The sequence below is a fragment of the Rana temporaria genome, chromosome 13 (assembly GCF_905171775.1).
Source record: "Rana temporaria chromosome 13, aRanTem1.1, whole genome shotgun sequence".
In the NCBI taxonomy this organism is placed as follows: Eukaryota; Metazoa; Chordata; class Amphibia; order Anura; family Ranidae; genus Rana; species Rana temporaria.
This window is the reverse complement of record NC_053501.1, coordinates 9,379,128-9,400,188: the sequence shown is the minus strand read 5'-3', so window position 1 is coordinate 9,400,188 and position 21,061 is coordinate 9,379,128. Positions and strand designations below refer to the sequence as shown.

The 21,061-nt window shown below is 45.6% G+C and overlaps 1 protein-coding gene and 1 long non-coding RNA gene across 4 annotated transcripts in view; both read left to right on the top strand.

The window, feature by feature from the left end:
* The window catches only part of RPS6KA5 (ribosomal protein S6 kinase A5), a 98,498-nt gene extending 93,368 nt beyond the window's left edge, over positions 1-5,130 (top strand). The window contains exons 16-17 of the mRNA XM_040333907.1: positions 1,489-1,652; positions 4,001-5,130. Coding sequence (XP_040189841.1) covers positions 1,489-1,652; positions 4,001-4,234 — 398 coding nt within the window. The 3' untranslated portion in view covers positions 4,235-5,130. The remainder of the gene's footprint in view (positions 1-1,488; positions 1,653-4,000) is intronic.
* A 13,146-nt stretch (positions 5,131-18,276) lies between these two features.
* On the top strand, positions 18,277-20,575 carry LOC120920810. Of its 3 annotated transcripts, none has more exons than XR_005744777.1 (3): positions 18,277-18,925; positions 19,911-19,942; positions 20,334-20,575. It is a non-coding gene; the product is annotated as an uncharacterized LOC120920810 (long non-coding RNA). The 3 variants fall into 3 exon arrangements; XR_005744778.1 differs by having other exon boundaries at positions 18,277-18,757; positions 19,821-19,942; positions 20,302-20,335; XR_005744776.1 differs by lacking the exon at positions 20,334-20,575 and adding an exon at positions 20,302-20,325.
* Positions 20,576-21,061: the final 486 nt, after the last annotated feature.

The following is a 21,061-nucleotide window of genomic DNA, read 5'->3' as shown; positions in this document are numbered from 1 at the left end:
GGAAGCCTCTCGGAAGCCTGTCAATCAAATAGGAACGCCCAGTCCCGCAGCCCATACCCGGAAGCGGCGGAGAAGATCTCTCTCTAAAACGGTAAGTACTGCTTCGATTTAAAAAAAAACACCCGATTCCCCTTGACAAAACGAGCCTCAATCTAATGTTAAAAATTAACTTTTTGGGTGAACCTCCACTTTAAGTAGTGGCTCAGACAAGCAGATGGTTTGTTTGTTTTATGCTATGAAGTCGCTGAACGAAAGCCCTCTTGCAATGAAACTCTTTGTTTTTATTGCTTTGCTGAAAAAAAGTGCAGGACAAACCTGCTTGGACTGTTCCTGGGTGCGCTTGTCTGGGGGAATGATTAACATCGCCAATACCAGTTCAGCCTGTCTACTTTACAGCATATAATTACAAACACATTTTACTTAAAGGTTCACATCAGGATTTGACATAACAATACGTTGCTGTCACTTCACAATCAGTAGTTAGGGTACATAATTATCTACTTCAAGGTTTTTAAAACATTCCCATTCAATGATACAAATAAAACTAAGCAGGTTTTTTTTTTTTTTTTTTAAAGGTATCCAAAACGTCAAAAAGCCTAGAGTTACTTTTTTATTTATTTTTTATTATATTTGTGTAATATTTAAGTTAGATTTAGACATGCGTCTAAGTCTCCCTTGCCTCCGAAGCCTGATCTGTTTTCGGATCGCGCTCCAGAGGCCTACTGTCAGGCGTTGAGAAAGCAACGGGACACCCCGTCACAGCCTATTTTAACCCCATTTTTGACAAGAAATGCATCGCAACTGTGTGCATTGTCCGGGTTTGCGCTGTTTCCCCATTTACTACGACGTGTAGCATTTGGCAGGCTTGATGGACATGTTGGGTCAACTCTGCTGCGGGTGAGAAGCACGCATGTAAAAAAGGGGAGGGGCGGTTGGCATTTATAAAAATGCAATAAAACTATCCCCTATTTTGTAAACGCTATAAATTTTGCGCAAACCAACCGATAAACGCTTATTGCGATTTTTTTTTTTACCAAAAATAGGTAGAAGAATACGTATCGGCCTAAACTGAGGGAAAAAAAAAGTTTTTTTATATTTTTTTGGGGATATTTATTATAGCAAAAAGTAAAAAATATCGATTTTTTTTCAAGATTGTCGCTCTATTTTTGTTTATAGCGCAAAAAATAAAAACCGCAGAGGTGATAAAATACCACCAAAAGAAAGCTCTATTTGTGGGGAAAAAAGGACGCCAATTTTGTTTGGGAGCCACGTTGCAGGACAGCGCAATTGTCTGTTAAAGCAATGCAGTGCCGAATCGCAAAACCTGGCCCGGGTCCTTTAGCTGCATTTTGGTCCGGGTCTTAAGTACACAGGACGGAGGGTCACTTGTGGGAAAAGCATGGAGTCTGGAGCCTAATGTAATGTTCACATATATGTAACTTGGTTGTGAGTTTTTCTGACCATTGAATGTTGGTTTGTTTTTCTCAGGGCTTCTTACTGTGGATCCTAATAAAAGAATTAAGATGTCAACGCTGAGATATAATGAATGGCTTCAAGATGGCAGCCAACTATCTTCCAACCCTCTGATGACTCCCGATATCCTTGGCTCTGCTGGAGCTTCCGTACACACACACGTGAAAGCCACTTTTCATGTAAGAGTCTGAGATACGTTCTCACAGTCTGTATGACAAATGTACTCGTACAGTCGGTAAAGCTGATCTCCAATCTTGTGGGAAAATATACACGTATGCAGTCAACATGTTTCGGTGTTTTTTAGGTCATCTCCTTCTTCAAGGCTCTGGAACTTAGCTGGTAGGCATCCAGTAAAATCTGTGGGTTTGTGCCTTGGACTTTTAGAGGCTCTTGTTTATCCTGTTCATAAATCCGAGCCTCTAGAGATCCATGGGGGTCACGACGGGACAGGCTACTGGATACCCACCAACTCTTAGGGCTAGATTCAGGTAGAATTAGGCGGGCGTAGCGTATCTCAGATACACTACGCCGCCGTAAGTTTGAGCAGCAAGTCCTGTATTCACATAGAACTTGCGCTGAAACTTATGGCGACGCAGTGTAACTGGGCCGGCGTAAGCCTGCCTAATTCAAAATAGGCTGGTTGGGGGCGTGTTCTATGTAAAATACTAGTGACCCACGTATTTGACGTTTTTAATGAATGGCGCATGCCCTGTCCGTGGACCTATCCCAGTGCGCATGCTCCAAATGACGTCGGCAAATAGTCATGCTTTCGACGTGAACGTAAATTATGGCCAGCCCCATTCACGGACGAGTTAAGCAAACGATGTAAAATAGCATATTAGCTCATTATGTAATACTCATCTCAGATGGAAGCCCCCGCAGCCGTCCTCATACACGGCTCCGGTGGCCGACATCTCTCCCAGGGGTTACTTACAGGTATGGCGACTCTGGCACTGTGATTGGCTGGAGCCACGATGATGTTATACGCGTGGGAGCTGCAAGTCACGACATGAGTTCCTTTAGAGACGTCATGATCGCCGATTCTAAAGTGCACCTGCACCGTTGTTTACGACGCATGCGCCGTAGTCATCGGCGCCCGTCATTATTGTAAATATCTTCTAAACCATGGAGGTTTAGGAGGTATTTCGAGCACCTACAGGGTAAGCCTTAATCTAGGCTTACCTGTAAGTAAAAGTGGTTGTACGGGGTGTACAACCACTTTAATAAACTGCCTATTGATGCACTGCATGGCGATTCGCATTTTTTGCTGGGTTTACACACACAGGAGCAGTGGGGGAAATCGCATTCCTGTTCAGGGAAGAAGTTAACACTAGGGGGTGATCAAGGTGTTAAAGGGGTTGTAAAGGTCCAAATCTTTTTCCCTAAATAGCTTCCTTTACCTTAGTGCAGTTCTCCTTCACTTACCTCATCCTTCCATTTTGCTTTTAAATGTCCTTATTTCTTCTGAGAAATCCTCACTTCCTGTTCTTCTGTCTGTAAACTCCACACAGTCTTTCTCCCTGGTGTGGAGTGTCGTGCTCGTCCCCTCCCTTGGAATACAGGGGAGTCGGGACGCCCACCAACACACGGCTCCTTTTCTCCATCTGCAACATAGAGAGTGTCCTGACTCTCCTGTAGTCCAAGAGAGGGGGCGAGCACGGCACTCCACACCAGGGAGAAAGCCTTGCATTACTGTGTGGAGTTACAGACAGAAGAACAGGAAGTGAGGATTTCTCAAAAGAAATAAGGACATTTAAAAGCAAAATGGAAGGATGAGGTAAGTGAAGGCAGGGCTGTCTTAATGAGAGGGCACACCCCCTGCATGGGGGGCCCCTGTTTTTTCCCCAAAGCAGCTGGTCCTTGAGCCCACGCTGCACTGAAATTGGGGGCCCCATGATGGCACTGAGAGTGATAGATACACAGGGGAGGCAGTCTGCCTCCTACCTACTTGATGTCTGTTTACCTGCACTGTCATCATTGTAGGGGCCCCAGAGCATTACTTTCCCCAGGGGGCCCCATGATGCTATTGAGACTGCCCTGAGTGAAGGAGGACTGCACTAAGGTAAAGAAAGCTAGGAAAAAAATTGTACCTTTTACAACCTCTTTAAGTGTTCCCTAGGGTGGTGGGACTGACTGGAGGAGGAGAGAGATCACTGTTCCTGATCACTAGGAACAGCAGATCTCCATCTACTCCCCTGTCAGAACAAGGATATGTTTGTTTACATACACAGATCCCCGTTCTGGCTCTCTGTGGAGCAATCGCGGGTCGCCGGCGGACATCGCGGCCACGCTCATCGGCTCCAGTGTTGCCCCACATGCCCCCTATTGCTCTTAAAGCGGCCGACGCACACCTACGCCGAGTTTGCCCAGGAGAGCCAACCTGCCGCAGTATAATGACAGCGGCTGGTCGGCAAGCGGTTACTCTGGTGCTCCTCACCCTCCAACACTTGAACATGCATCTTTGACAACATAGCATGTGTTTTTATAGTACATAAACTCATCCAGTCTTGTCTTGCTTGTCTCACAGGCCTTCAATAAGTACAAGCGGGAAGGTTTCCTCCTCCAAAATGTGGACAAAGCTCCACTGGCAAAGCGCCGGAAGATGAAGAAGACCAGCACCAGTACAGAGACTCGAAGCAGCTCCAGCGAGAGCTCTCACTCCTCCCACTCACACGGTAAAACCTCTCCGACAAAGACTCTGCAGCCTACGAGCCAATCCGAGAGCAATAACCCCGACACCATCTTCCAGTTTACGGACTAGAGCTTTGCCGCTAGAGCAGCCTTCTTCAGATACACAGTGGCCAGAACCAAAACTCCGCCAAGCACCACCTCTTTCAGGCTCACAAGCTATTGGCCATCCTTTTATTATCATTATTGAGTTCTTTGATGTGGACCCTTTGGTGCTGCCCAGAGGGTGTTGTTATGGCATGCAAGCACTAATAATGGGTGCTCTCACGAACTCTTTTTTTTTTTTTTTACCTTTTCCCCCCTCTTCTCTTATGTTTAGAGGGGAAATTGAAGACTTTCTAAGGGCTGATGCAGACATTGCAATGTCTTGCCTTATTTAACCCTAAAGCTGCTGTCAAGACCAACACGCATTAAAGGGAGGAGCAAGGGGGTACCACCTGCCTAGAGCTTGGTCGGTCAGTTATACAATACAAGACACAGCCAGCTTATGCAACCCGTGGCTTCGGAGCTACAGCTTGGGCTCGAGGGATCCTTTGTCTTTTACGAAGCCAGAGAGCAATAGGTTTTTCCGCTTTTGCGTACTGTGGTAAGGTGGCAACGTCTTTATTTATTTGCGCTTAACTCGACGTGCCCCTTATGCAGTATGTGTCCTTCATTTCACTTCGTTTTTTGAAAACTCTATGAAGAGTTTCCTTGTGCTACGTATGTAAAATCCGGCCTTAAGTCTCAATTATGTTTATTGTGAGAGCGGCCTTGGAAGTTTTTCAACTGAAATCATGCAGGCAGCAATTATTTTTTTAATTGCCTTTCACCACCTTGCAGTGGTGAAAGCATTTCTTTCTTTTTTTTTTTTTTTCTTCTTTTTTTTATAATAGGGGGCATAGACTTCCTGTGTCAAAATCCTACTGTGTTTTACCCTGTGGGAACTTGACATTTTAAAACTCTAGTAAAGCTTTGGAGAGGATTAAAGAGACCCTGTTGCCAAACAAGTTACTTCAACAGCAATCTTACCCCTAAGATTATACGTGAATTTATGTATTTTAGGCATGTTATTTACCTGTAAAAGACTTGATTGTGTAGACAACCAAGAAGTCTAAGGCTGCTGTTGGACATCACCATCTTGAATGTGATGTCCGCATCCCCAGCAGACTCAGAGCTGTCACTTTGGTACTAAACTTTGCTCCCCCCAACTGCCATATCATTCATTTATGTGACCGGTGGTCTGTCAAATTCTCCAACCCGTCAGAAACTCCAACTACTTATAGGTAGATTCACAGAGAGCGCCGCAACTTTAAGGCGGCGTAGCGTATCGTATTTACGCTACGCCGCCTTAAGTGAGAGAGGCAAGTACTGTATTCTCAAAGTACTTCCCTCCTAACTTACGGTGGTGTAGCGTAAATGCGGTGGGCGCAAGCACGCCTAATTCAAAATAGGCTGAGGGGGCGAATTTCGAAGCGAGAACGGCGGCCATACTTTAACATTGGCTACGCCACCTAGAGGGCATCTTTATCTTTAGGCTGCCTATCTCTTACGGAAATGGCGTATCTGTACTGCGTCGGCCGGGTGTACGTTCGTGAATAGGCGTATCTAGTGATTTACATATTCTACGCTGACCGCAATGGAAGCGCCACATAGCGGCCAGCCTAAATATTGCACCCTAAGATAGGACGGCGCATGCCGTCTTATCTTACATAGGTTTAAGTGTATCTCTGTTTGAGAATACACTTAAATTTAGGTCAGCGCAGATTCCGAGTTAGGTCGGCGACCTAACTCTACCTGAATCTAGCTATTAAAGTGGATGTAAACCCAATTACCCAATATTTTGTTATCTCTTTTCAATGAGCTGAGTCTTATAGCTCTTTTCTGAACGGTTCCTCTGTTATCGGCATGAGAACTCCTGACAAATTCTCAGACTTTTTAGACAAAAGCAGCCTAAATCTTTTGTCGGAGGAGTTTGCTAAAATAGAGTATCAGAGAGCAGCTCCTATTACAAAACAGCTCTGAGAGGCTCTGCCTATGAGGAGAGGGGGTGTGTGCCTTTCCTCCAATCAGCAATGTTGGCCATCTTGGCTGTATGCCCAGACATCACACTCTGTGTTAACCAGGAAGAGAAAATCTCCTAACACGATCTCAACTTTCTAAACAGTATATAAATGTGAAGACAGCAGATATACATATAAAAACAACGTAGGGAGATTTGGTTAATCTCTGTGTATCATCTGAGGCTGTTCACTTCACTGGGTGTATGGAGGGTTTACATCCACTTTAACTTTCGGTTTCTTTAAACCAGCAGTAATTGGAGTTTTTGATGAATTGGTGGTTGGACACAACACCAGAAAACCGAATAGAGTCCAGTGCAGGATATTTTGAGCATAGATTCTTAAGGCCCGTACACGTGATCGGATTTTCCGACAACAATTGTGTGATGGCATGGTTTTTGTCGGATCATCCGACCGTTTCTACGCTCTATCGGACAAGTCTTGTCGGAATTTCCGACAACAAATGTTGGATGGTCACGCTCTCAAATTTTTTGACAACAAATGCGTGCCGTCGGATTATCCGATCGTGCGTACATCGGACTAATATCCAAAGTACAAACACGCATGCTCCGAACCAATGCTAACCATAAGACAACATTAGCAGACGTTGTCCAAAGGGTGGAGCTAAAGAGCCGAAAAAACACGTAGTTTTGCATATGTTGGCTGAAAAAGTTCTGCCGTCTGTATGCAGAACAAGTTCACGGCCAACGCCCTTCGCACAAAATTCTATGGATTTGTCTGATAGAAATCCGATCGTGTGTACGAGGCTTGCCAACAAAATGGCCGACTACTTTGTCCTCGATAGCCGTTGTGCTGTCAAAACAGCTAAATCTTCCTGTATGGGACTCTATTCGGTTTCCAGTGTTGTGTCCAACCACCAATTCCTCAAAATCTCCAATTACTAAGGGTTCAAATAAACCGGGAAGTGATGTGGTTGGAGTTTCTGATGGGTTGGCGAAATTGACAGAATATCGGCTCTCAGGGCAACCTCTTATCCAATGACAGTTCAGGGCAGTCAATAAAATATATGTTGGGCACTGACACCTCCTCCACCCTACACATTTTACGTTTATGGATTCTTGCGGTCCTGTCTATGTTGTGACTGAGTAAGGAGAAGGAGGGTAGAGGAGCTATGCCAGCACAGACAGGAATTAAACACTCCCAAGAGAGATAAAGGCTATGACATGGCAGGAGGGAGGGTGAGCTGTGCCTATGCTAGGGTGTCGTTCACACTAGCCGATGAGGGGCAGTAAAACGAGGCAGCCGAGTCGCATTTTTAATGCCTCACCGCTGCCTCTTTAGCTTAAAAGGCAGCTACTTGGGGTTCACACATGCCACAGCAGCAATGCTTCGCTATGCAGCAGGAACAATTACCCCTGGTGGCTTTCAAGTGAACGGGGATACTCTGCAAGCGCCCTGCGACTGTGTGCAATGCATGCGCCAGCACAGGGTTTAAGGGATTGAAAGGGAAATAGAGAAAAAAGGGGGCTCATTGGTTTTGTGCATTTTCCTCAATAAATGTATTGCTAAAAACTACTCACAAACATGTGGAGAAAAATCGCTTTGTGAAAGCCTCCTAATGATAGCAATCGGTCTAAGTATCGACGGTCTCCAGAGTGCAAAAGAGGACATCAGGACCGCTTCTGGCTGACGCGTTTCGAAGGGATACCTTCTTCCTCAGAGCCTACCCTTAAAGGGGAGGTTCACCCTATAAAAAAATTCTAACACTACATCCAGCCCAGTTCTGCATATAAAATTACACTGACTTTTTTTTACCGTAGATAGCGTTTAGCCTTAGAATTCACTGCGGCTTCCGGGTAGGGAGTGGGCGTTCCTATTGACATGCCAATTGATTGACATGCTAAACGACGGCGCACACAGCGCGTCACGACTTCCCGAAAGAAGCTCGGGTCGGCTCTATTCGGCGCCGGTGCGCAGGTGCCGAATAGAGCCGAGCCGACCCGAGCTTCCTTCGTGAAGTCGTGACGCGCTGTGTGCGCAATCGTTTAGCATGTCAATCAATTGGCATGTCAATAGGAACGCCCACTCCCGCGGGATTCCCTACCCGGAAGCCGCGGTGAATTCTAAGGCTAAACGCTATCTACGGCAAAAAAAAAAAAAAGGTCAGTGTAAATTTATATGCAGAACTGGGCTGGATGTAGTGTTAGAAATTTTTTATAGGGTGAACCTCCCCTTTAAGGTATTAAAGCAGGAGATGAGGAGACCCCCATTACTAATTGCTGTTGGTGGGACGAAACACGTTGGGACATGGCCCAAGGTTGGACCTGGGCTGAAATGGTTTTGATCCCTCTGTACACTTGGGCTTGTTTGTCTGGTGCGCAGTGCTTCCTTCTGCCTCCACCGCGCTTGTCAAACACTCTCTGAAGGGCGGTACAAACTCTGCTTGCTCATCAGAGAACAAACAAGCCCTTGCTCTTAGTGGAGAAATTCCTTGGCATGTTCAAAGGTGCATTGCAAGTGAATAAAAGTAAAAAGAAAAAATGTTTATGGAAAGGGAAAATGCTGCAAATAAGCATTATAAAACACTTGATTTTTCTGTGCTTTTTACTACAATTTTTTTGAGTTGGTGACAGAGTCTCTTAAATTATTATTTTTTTTTTTAGAATAGTTTTTCCACTGTGAGTTTTATTTACCGTAAAAAAAATATATATATATATAATTTTATTACGTGGTAAAGAGGTGCTTTTCGGAAAGCCTCTTAGTCTACGTCTTTTTCTTACATCATAGAAACTTGAACATTTTGTACTGTAGTCGGAAGGGAAACTGGGCTGCCCGCTGGGTCTACTTTATTCAGTGGTCAGACTCTTTTTGCTTTTTACTAAAAAAAAAAAAAATTTGTCCCGTGATGTGTTTGTGTACTCCCGTTTGTTCCGTCCCGTTTCTGTCCTGTTTTCAACCACGTTGTAACACAGCTTTAATAATTTCAAAGAAGTTTTTCGAAGGACCAGCAGACCTAAAATTTCCAGCTACCACAATGTAAGAGTGCTACCAGTTTCAATGAACGGTCCCACAGCTGTACAAAATATTTTCATATTTTATATCTGCCATTTTAGGCTCATGGAAGTTTATCACAGGCTACCCTACAATGGCCTTTGGTGGGGGGGTGGGAAATCTCTTCTCCAAGGACCAGGAGGCTATCTGTGCTATCTTCAGCTGTGATGAGCACTTTAAAAGTTTACCATAGAGATTAGTAAATGTTGTTAATTGCTATTTTGCTATTTTTATAAGAGAAATTTGGGCTAACAGACCCTTTAAGGTGGCAACGCACAGGAATGTTCTTTCAGAAATGATCCACATTATCAGTTGGTTTCCAGACACGCACAGATAGTACTGAATTGTTTGTTGTATAATTTAGGTAACAAATATTGTGTAGCGTCACTTTGTGAAAATGAAATAAACTAGTGTACAAAAAAAAATATATATATATATATATATATATACACGCTATATTACCAAAAGTATTGGGACATCTGCCTTTACATGCACTTTAACCACTTAGGCCCCGTACACACGAGGAGACATGTCCGATGAAAACGGTCCGCTATGACTAAGCATTGAGGTTCAATGTGAAACGCGTCAGCTGTTTATTTCCCACTGTATGCTGTTTTTTTGTAGTGCATTTCTTTTTACCCAATAAAGGGCACGTCTTTTTTAGACTTATTGGAGTGCGGCTGTCCATATACGTTCTCTCTTTTGCATACCTTAGGGTTCAGTATTGAGTTGGCCCACCCTTTGCAGCTATAACATCTTCATCTCTTCTGGGAAGGCCGTCCACAAGGTTTAGGAGTGTGTCTGTGGGAATGTTTGACCATTCTTCCAGAAGCACATTTGTGAGGTCAGGCACTGATGTTTGACAAGAAGGCCTGGCTTGCAGTCTCCACTCGAATTTATCCCAAAGGTGTTCTGTTGGGTTGAGGTCAGGAATCTGTGCAGGCCAGTCAAGTTCCTCCACCCCAAACTCACTCATCTATGTCTTTATGGACCTTGCTTTGTGCACTGGTCCAAATCATTTGGTGGAGGGGGGATTATGGTGTTGAGTTTGGCCCCTTAGTTCCAGTGAAGGGAACTCTTAAGGCGTCAGCATACCAAGACATTTTGGACAATTTCATGTTCTCAACTTTGTGGGAACAGTTTGGGGATGTCCCATTCCTGTTCCAACATGACTGCGCACCAGTGCCCAACACAAGGTCGATAAAGACATGGATGAGCGAGTTTGGGGAGGAGAAACTTAAATGGCCTGCACATAAATAAGTGATTTTGTTTGGCCTCACCTTCTGGATATCAGATCGCTGTTATGGGTACTCTAGCCTGAACAGAGTCCTGACCTCAACCCGATAGAACACCTCTGGGATGAATTGGAGCGCAGGCTGCGAGCCAGGCCATCTTGTCCAACATCAGTGCCTGACCTCACAAACGTGCTTCTGGAAGAATGGTCAAACATTCACATAGACACCCTCCTAAACCTTGTGGACGGCCTTCCCAGAAGAGTTGAAGCTGTTCTAGCTGCAAAGAGTGGGCCGACTTAATACTTAACCCTACGGACTAAGACTGAGACGCCATTAAAGTTCATGTGTGTGTGTAAAGGCAGGTGTCCCAATACTTTTGGTAATATAGTATATATCAACATAGAAAGTCAAACTGATCAAAAAAAAAAAGCCTAAAAATGTATCAAAAATTTTATACAAGCCAACGGGTGGGTCAAGCCTGCCTTTTAGTTACACAAAGCCACGGCTTCTCATTATGCACCATTATGACTTTCTAGATACTGGCATCCCAACAACCAATAACGTCGTCAGTTGATAAGGAGGATGTCTTTCCCCTCCACAGCATCCTTGTTTGGCCCTCCTGTGCCTCTCCCCCTCAGCACTGGGGTCACATTAGCTGACTGATGGAGAGAAATTGAGGGAGAAGAGAAACATTGGAATACTAGTCGGTACCAGTGTGCAAAAGTGTATTTGCTTTGGAACAATAAATCACCTCTAACATTGGGTGTTCCACGTGTGGATGTTCCTGCATTGTGTAAAACTATTCAAATAGTCTTTTACATTTTAGAATAAGGTGCCTCAAGACTGTCCATATTTTCAAAGTGTGCGTTGAGATTGTCTATAATTTTAAAGGGTGCCTTGACCGGAAAAAAAGGTTGATAAACACTGGTCCAAAGGGATGAAAGTTAATCAAGCAAGGTAAAACACCTTCACCCATGCAAAAAGTTCTTCTGTGAGTGTGTTCAGAAAACAACCACCATCTCCCTAATAGAGCCAACACTCACTGGAAGCGACGGCTGCAATTACAACAGCATATGTGCCCATCCACACCGTGCATATAAAACTCTCCCCAGATCTGCATCAAGTGGCACCTCTCAATGGGATGTAACCAAGATGTGGCTGGGATAAATGAAGCTCACCAGGAGCCAGAGAATAGTATGACTGACCCGGAATCATGCAGCGGCGTGACTTCAGCACAAGAAACTCCACCGTCGCGTTACGTCCAATAGGTCGTGACCTTGGGCCCCTTAATAACGTCGTATTAGACTAAACACGCTGGGTGGCGTTTCTTGTGCTGACATCACTCCGCTGAGCGATCCCGGGTTTCGAGTGGCTGTTCATCCTCTAACACATGTTGTGGCCACATATGCTGTTGTAATGGCAGCCGTCGCTTCCGGTGAGTGTTGACTCTATGCAGCTGTTCAGGACTTGGTTTTTTCATCAGTTTGGCTTTCTATGTTGATATATTTTTTTTGTACACTATTTAATTCGCACTATTTCTTTAAGTGGCGCTACATAATATTTGTATTCTATTTGATTTGGGTTATGTATACTGCCTGGATGGGAGAGCTGCCGCACAATCTGTTTTTTAACGCCACCGTGTGGATTTCTCTATTTTATTTATATCATTTAGGTGGTTCAAGTGACTCATTAAAGTGGATATCCGCTTTAGAATTGTAAACCTGATTATAGATGATTATCAACTTCTGTTTCTGTGCTGCCTTGGATCAAATTTCCTGTCGTATGAATTTGTAGCTTAAAAAATGGTTTTAAAGTATAACTAAAGGCAAAACTTTTTTTTTTTTTTTTTTTAAGACAGAGTGGTGAGGTAGAACCCTTAAAGCGGAGTTCCAACCACAATTAGCATTTTTTAAATGTATGTCCTTTCATCCTGCGTTTTTATAATATAAATCTGGTCACTTACTATTTTACAATCCGCCGCCGATCCGCATAGATATTCAAAAAAGATAGTTTATAAAACTATATCTACACCGTTGTCATTTTGCTTGTGGGCATTGTGAAGCCTACAGGCACTTACTTCCTGGAAGTCTTGGATGGGGAGTGATAATTGGACAGCGCACTACATCCTGGGAAATGATGACACACATTTCCCAGGAGCATTAGAGGGAGATGATGTCAGAATCCTAGGTGGTTTCAAAGGCAGATTTTGTGGGACCGCATAGCAACAGGCATTTCCAGATGCGTAAAAAAAAAAAATGTTTTTTCTTTTTTTAGTCGTAAGCTACAGTTTAAAGCAAAATAGTTTTTTTTGATGGAACCTCCACTTTAAGAGTGGGGTGCTCAACCCATGGCCTACAGAGCCCTCTGATGTGGCCTGTGACCCGAGAAGCGCATGCATGCCCGGGGTCGGTAACCCGTCGATCGCAATCTGGGCTTGCAGATCTGCCGTCCCAAAGCATCAGAGTGCAGTGAATCCTGCGCCGGCAGCAGAGGGAGCCGGAGCCGCATAAGCACGTGCTTCCTTTGTAGCGCCGACTCCTTTACTAGGCAGAGTGATACCAAGTGCACTCTGCCTCTAGTCCTTTCTAGGGGGCTGGAGAGGGATGGCGGCAGCAGCAGCTGCAAGAGGAAAAGGTCAGTTTATTAAAAAAATTTACAATTGAATGTCTCCTTCTAAGTATGCACCTTGTGAGTGGTACTTGACGCACCCAGCGATTTTTCCATTCATAGCATCCCTGGAAGTCAAGTGGGATGGCGTTCAGAGCCTGCGTATTTGCTCTTTATGAAGTTACCCACACTACCAAAACGGTGTTCAAATGATTTCATGAACAATTGAGTTGGTAATTTCCGTTTCCTCTGCAGCCGTTCTGATAGTGAGCCGTAAAAGAGTTAACAAGTATCATGCCGTGTACACACGACCGTTTTTCGGGTTGTAAAAAATTATGGCCCAGATTCTCGTAGATGGGCGCAAAAATGTGCGGGCGTAGCGTATCTCATTTACGTTACGCCGCCGCAAGTTTTTCAGGCAAGTGCTTTATTCACAAAGCACTTGCCTGTAAAGTTGCGGCGGCGTAGCATAAATCACCCGGCGAAATTCAAATTCGGCGGGTAGGGGGCGTGTTTCATTTAAATGAAGCGCGTCCCCGCGCCGAACGAACTGTGCATGCGCCGTCCCTAAAATATCCCAGCGTGCATTGCTCTAAATGACGTCGCAAGGACGTCATTGGTTTTGACGTGGACGTAAATTACGTCCAGCACCATTCACGGACGACTTACGCAAACAACGTAATTTTATAAATTTTCGACGCGGGAACGACGGCCATAATTTAACATTGGCTGCGCCTCATATAGCAGGGGCAACTTTACGCCGGGAAAAGCCTAACGTAAACGTCGTAACTTTACTGCGTCGGCCGCGCGTACGTTCGGTAATTTCGCGTATCTAGCTAATTTGCATACTCAACGCGGAAATCGACGGAAGCGCCACCTTTTGGGGAAAAAAAAGATTGCAGTTACGATCCGACGGTGTAAGAGACTTGCGCCTGTCGGATCGAATGGATATCTATGCGTAACTGATTCTAAGAATCAGTCGCATAGATACGACGGCCCAGATTAGGACTTACGACGGCGTACATGGCGCTGCGCCGTGGTAAGTCCTTTGAGAATCTGGGCCCATGTTTTTCAGGCTCTATAAAAAACGACGTTTTTTTCAACCCGATCATTAAAACGGCCTTGCCTACACACGATCGTGAAAAAAAAATGCTCTAGCAAAGCACGGTGACGTACAACACGTACGACGGCACTATAAAGGGGAAGTTCCATGCGGATGACGCCACCCTTTGGGCTGCATTAGCTGATTTTGTGTTAGTAAAAGACGATTGTCTGTCTGTTACAGGGTGATGAATGTGCTTACTCCATTGCGAACGGTAGTTTTACCTGAACGAGCGCTCCCGTCTCATAACTTGCTTCTGAGCATGCGCGGATTTTTCACGTCGTTAAAGCCCACACACGACCATTTTTTACAACCCGAAAAACGGCAACGTTAAAAAAGTTTTTTTTTTAAAAAAGAGAATGTTTGAAAAAAAAATGTGCCCGTTTTTCGGAACCCGAAAAATGCTCTGAAGCCCACACACGATCGTTTGTAATGACATAAAAAAAGGCGTTTTTTACAACCCGAAAAACGGTCATGTGTGTACGTGGCATTAGGCTGCTTTCATACTGATTTTCTCACAGATCTTTTCTGCAGGTTATCTGCACAGAGCCATTGACTTCTATCCTGCGGCTTTGGCGCACTACCTGAAAGCTCACCAAAACGCCTAAATGCAGGAGTTTTGGTGCGCTTTCAAAAAGTGCACCGCACTCACAAGATGTAATCGACCAAAGTTTTAGAACTTGCTTTAAAATCGGACAGATGGACGCCTGACCGATCGGTCAAAACTGATGGTTAGTACGCAAAAGCATCGGTTCAAAACTCGCGCATGCTCAGAATCAAGTCGACGCAGGCTTGGAAGCATTGAACTTCGTTTTTTTTCAGCATGTCGTTGTGTTTTACGTCACCGCGTTGGACTCGATCGGTTTTTGAACTGATGGTGTGTACGCACATCAGACCATCAGTCTGCTTCATCGGTGAACCGATGAAACTGAACGTTTTCATCGGTTTGGACTGGTCGTGTGTACAGGGCCTTAAGAGGAAATCCCTCAAATTGGAAAAATATCCTCTCACGTCCTGTTGAGTATACAGGACAGGAAATGAAAGAAAATCTCCCTAATGAGGCCCAGGTAAAAAAAAAAGCTGGCGGTAGTTTTAACCCTTCCCTTTATCCAAAATTACAAAAAAAAAAGTTTTGTCTTTAGTTATAAATTAGAACTTCTCCCACCCTGAGAGCAGTAGATAGACATGTCAGCGGTGGAGTTTCTAGGAGAATTGAGGACACTTTGTTCTGTAGTATTACAGCACATATATTATCATAGTCTTATAGATGTCTACAAATAGTTTTGTATAAAGCAAAAATGTTCTTCTTTGTATTGACGTTTATAGGCGTGTTTTTATCCCAAGTGCAAAAGATCTCTGTGTTTTTATAAGAAGCAATGTGTAACTGAGTGCAATGGGGTGCATGGTGCCAAATACCAAGTTGGTTGGCTTGGCCCTTGTACCTGAAATGCATAGAATTGTTTTTTTTTTCATACTACATGTATTTAACAACTGTGAAATCTAAACTTTCATCTGGTACTTTGTTCCTCGCTTTGAATATTTAATGATACTACTGCCTTCTTTCTAGTCTATGGAGGTTCTCCATGGACTATGGAGTCTATGGAGGTTCTCCTCTATCCAGGTTGAGGTATAGCTATAAGCAGGGCTTTTTTTCTCAGAGATTAGGTGCAGGAACTCCCCCCTTCTGAGTCACCCATTGTCTCTGCCCCCCTACCCACCCCTGAGCACTGTCCCTTGTCTCTGCCGCCCTACCCACCACTGAGCACTGTCCCTTATCTCTGCCCCCTAACCACCACTGAGCACTGTCCCTTGTCTCTGCCCCCCTACCCACCCCTGAGCACTGTCCCTTGTCTCTGCGCACTGTCCCTTGTCTCTGCCCCCCTACCCACCCCTGAGCACTGTCCCTTGTCTCTGCCCCCCTACCCACCACTGAGCACTGTCCCTCATCTCTGCTCCCCTACCCACCACTGAGCACTGTCCCTCATCTCTGCCCCCCTACCCACCACTGAGCACTGTCCCTTGTCTCTGCCCCCTAACCACCCCTGAGCACTTTCCCTTGTTTCTGCCCCCCTACCCACCACTGAGCACTGTCCCTTGTCTCTGCCCCCTACCCACCACTGTGCACTGTCCCGTGTCTCTGTCCCCCTACCCACCCCTGAGCACTGTCCCTTGTATCTGCCCCCCTACCCACCCCTGAGCACTGTCCCTTGTCTCTGCCCCCCTACCCACCACTGAGCACTGTCCCTTGTCTCTGCCCCCCTACCCACCCCTGAGCACTGTCCCTTGTCTCTGCCCCCCTACCCACCCCTGAGCACTGTCCCTTGTCTCTGCCCCCCTACCCACCACTGAGCACTGTCCCTTGTCTCTGCCCCCTAACCACCCCTCAGCACTGTCCCTTGGTTCCACCCCCTACCCACCTCTGAGTACCGCCCCTTTTAGAGAATACGGAATTTTGTGGTGCTAAATAATTTGTATGGAATTTATTAATTAATAACAAGAAAAGCTGTCAAATAGATCCCCCTGCAGCCAGCAACAGTACATCCCCCACACAAAAATAGACTCCCCCGGCAACAATGGACTCCACCCCAGAAACAATAGACCCCACGCCAGAAACAATAGATCCCCCCACACAACAATAGGACCCCCATACAGCAACGAAATTAGGCCACTTTAACACTGAAACGTTTTACAAGCGCTAAAAATAGTGCCTGAAAAGCGCCTGTAAACTGCCTCTTCTGCAGCCCCAGTGTGAAAGTCCGAGGGCTTTCACACTGGGGCGGTGCGCTTGCAGGAAGAAGGGAAAAAAAAGTCCTGCAAGCAGCATCTTTGGGGGCGGTTGCGGGAGCGGTGAATACACCACTCCTACACCTCCCTTGCCATTGAAAATCAAAGCAAAAAAGCACAGCGTTTCGGCAGCGGAGCTTCGCGGGCGCTTTTATCACTTTTTCGCTAAAAGCTTTACCGTCAACGTGGCCATCGCCTCAGTGTGAAAGTGGCCTTAGACCTCCCCAGCAGCAACAACAGATCTCCCAGCAACTATCAGCCATAGACCTTCCAGCAGCAATAAGCCCCCCCTCCCGCCAGCAACAATTGATCCCCCACCAGCAACAGACCCTCACACAAAAGCAGATCTTCACCAGAGACCATAGATCCTTCAGCAACTAGCATTAATAGACCTTCCAGCACACCCCTTGCTATTACTCAAATCCAGAGCTGTGTGAACCCCCCCCCCCCCCATTTTGTAGCTCCTGCAAGCCACTTTTTCCTTTTTAATGTGAGCCAGGAAGGTACCTCAACATTTATATCCACATAGCGAGCACAGACACGTTAATCCAATCACCACAGAATGTGTAGGTGAGGATTGTCCAAGAAACGGGGTGGGAGGTGTATAAATTGTGAAACCGGTTCTGGTTATCTAATCCCACCCTTGGTGGCAGAATATCTGCACATGTGGTATTCATTTGACTCGCATCGCTGAAGGTGCGAGTTGTTGTTAGATCGCCGGGGTAGAGGTTTTTAAATAGCATTAAAGAGTAACTCCAATTCTGTTGAGAAAGAAACACCCCCCCCCCCCCACTTTGGAAGCCATTGAATGTAATGTACCTGCAGTTATATTTTGTTGAAAGTTTATTTTCTGAAATACAGGTACACTGTAAACTAAGGCCTGCCTTCCTGCTAACACTATGTTCCTTTAAACCCTTGTTTTAATAAATAAAGATAAAATAACAAACATATCAAACTTACCTTCACTGTGAAGTTAGTTCTGCAGGTGATCTGAGGTGTAAAGGTGTAGGAATTGGGGTGATCTGAGGTATAAAGGTGAAGGAATTGGGGCGATCTGAGGTGTGAAGGAATTGGGGTGATCTGAGGTGTGAAGGTGTAGGAATTGGGATGATCTGAGGTGTAAAGGTGAAGGAATTGGGGTGATCTGAGGTGTAAAGGTGTAGGAATTGGGGTGATCTGAGGTGTGAAGGAATTGGGGCGATCTGAGGTGTAAAGGTGGAGGATTTGGGATGATCTCAGGTATAAAGGTGAAGGAATTGGGGTGATCTGAGGTGTGAAGGTAAAGGAATTGGGGTGATCTGAGGTGTAAAGGTAAAGGAATTGGGGTGATCTGAGGTGTAAAGGTGAAGGAATTGGGGTGATCTGAGGTGTAAAGGTGAAGGAATTGGGATGATCTGAGGTGTAAAGGTGAAGGAATTGGGGCGATCTGAGGTGTGAAGGATTTGGGATGATCTAAGGTGTAAAGGTGAAGGAATTGGGATGATCTGAGGTGTAAAGGAATTGGGGTGATCTGAGGTGTAAAGGTGAAGGGATTGGGATGATCTGAGGTGTGAAGGTGAAGGAATTGGGATGATCTGAGGTGTGAAGGAATTGGGATGATCCGAGGTGTAAAGGTGAAGGAATTGGGATGATCCGAGGTGTAAAGGTGAAGGAATTGGGGTGATCTGAGATGTGAAGGCATTTGGGTGATCTGAGGTGTGAAGGTGAAGGAATTGGGATGATCTGAGGTGTGAAGGTGAAGTAATTGGGGTGATCTGAGGTGTGAAGGAATTGGGATGATCTAAGGTGTAAAGGTGAAGGAATTGGGATGATCTGAGGTGTAAAGGAATTGGGGTGATCTGAGGTGTAAAGGTGAAGGGATTGGGATGATCTGAGGTGTAAGGGTAAAGGAATTGGGATGATCTGAGATGTGAAGGAATTGGGGTGATCTGAGATGTGAAGGAATTGGGGTGATCTGAGGTGTGAAGGAATTGGGATGATCTGAGGTGTGAAGGTGAAGTAATTGGGGTGATCTGAGGTGTGAAGGAATTGGGGTGATCTGAGGTGTAAAGGTGTAAGAATTGGGATGATCTGAGGTGTAAAGGTGAAGGAATTGGGGTGATCTGAGGTGTGAAGGAATTGGGGTGATCTGAGGTGTAAAGGTGAAGGAATTGGGGTGATCTGAGGTGTAAAGGTGGAGGATTTGGGATGATCTCAGGTGTAAAGGTGAAGGAATTGGGGTGATCTGAGGTGTGAAGGTAAAGGAATTGGGATGATCTGAGGTGTAAAGGTGGAGGATTGGGATGATCTGAGGTGTAAAGGTGAAGGAATTGGGATGATCTGAGGTGTGAAGATGAAGGAATTGGGGTGATCTGAGGTGTGAAGGAATTGGGGTGATCTGAGGTGTAAAGGTGGAGGATTTGGGATGATCTGAGGTGTAAGGCCCCTTTCACATTGAGGAGTTTTTCAGGCGGTACAGCGCTAAAAATAGCGCTGCTATCGCGCCTGAAAAACTCCTTCACTGCAGACTCAATGTGAAAGCCCGAGGGCTTTCACACTGAGGCGATGCGCTGGCGGGAGACAAAAAAATCTCCTGTCAGCAGCATCTTTGGAGCGGTGAGAGGAGCGGCATGTATACCGCTCCTTCACCGCTCCTTTCCATTGAAAACAATGGGAAACCGCCGCAATACCGCCCGCAATGCGCCTCTATAGAGGCGCATTGCGGGCGGTATTAACTCTTTATCAGCCGCTAGCGGGGGTTAATACCGCACCGCTAGCGGCTGATACCCGCGGCAATTCCGGCGGTATAGCGCCGCTATTTTTAGCGGCGTTATACCGCCACCGCAGCTCCCGCCCCAGTCTGAAAGGGGCCTAAAGGTGAAGGAATTGGGGTGATCTGAGGTGTGAAGGTGAAGGAATTGGGATGATCTGAGGTGTGAAGAATTTGGGATGATCTGAGGTGTGAAGGTGAAGGAATTGGGATGATCCGAGGTGTAAAGGTGAAGGAATTGGGATGATCTGAGGTGTAAAGAATTTGGGATGATCTGAGGCGTAAAGGTGAAGGAATTGGGATGATCTGAGGTGTAAAGGTGTAGGAATTGGGGTGATCTGAGGTGTGAAGGAATTGGGATGATCTGAGGTGTAAGGTGCAGGAATTGGGATGATCTGAGGTGTAAAGGTGAAGTAATTGGGGCGATCTGAGGTGTAAAGGTGTAGGAATTGGGATGATCTGAGGTGTAAAGGTGTAGGAATTGGGGTGATCTGAGGTGTGAAGGAATTGGGATGATCTGAGGTGTGAAGGTGTAGGAATTGGGGTGATCTGAGGTGTGAAGGAATTGGGATGATCTGAGGTGTGAAGGTGAAGGAATTGGGGTGATCTGAGGTGTAAAGGTGAAGGAATTGGGGTGATCTGAGGTGTAAAGGTGCAGGAATTGGGGTGATCTGAGGTGTAAAGGTGCAGGAATTGGGGTGATCTGAGGTGTAAAGGTGAAGGAATTGGGATGACCTGAGGTGTAAAGGTGAAGGAATTGGGGTGATCTGAGGTGTAAATTACATTTAAGGAATTGGGATGACCTGAGGTGTAAAGGTGCAGGAATTGGGATGATCTGAGGTGTGAAGGAATTGGGATGATCTGAGGTGTGAAGGTGAAGGAATTGGGATGATCTGAGGTGTAAAGGTGCAGGAATTGGGGTGATCTGAGGTGTGAAGGAATTGGGATGATCTGAGGTGTGAAGGTGAAGGAATTGGGGTGATCTGAGGTGTGAAGGAATTGGGATGATCTGAGGTGTGAAGGTGCAGGAATTGGGGTGATCTGAGGTGTGAAGGTGCAGGAATTGGGGTAATCTGAGGTGTAAAGGTGAAGTAATTGGGATGATCTGAGGTGTGAAGGAATTGGGGTGATCTGAGGTGTAAAGGTGAAGGAATTGGGGTGATCTGAGGTGTAAAGGTGAAGGAATTGGGGTGATCTGAGGTATAAAGGTGCAGGAATTGGGGTGATCTGAGGTGTAGGGTGCAGGAATTGGGGTGATCTGAGCTCTAAATTTTCAAACTTTATAACTACGACATGCTGTTGTTCACTAGCATGCCAGTTGTGTCTGTTGCTTGTACATTAAAGAAGAAGTGTGGCCATAGTATAAAAACCA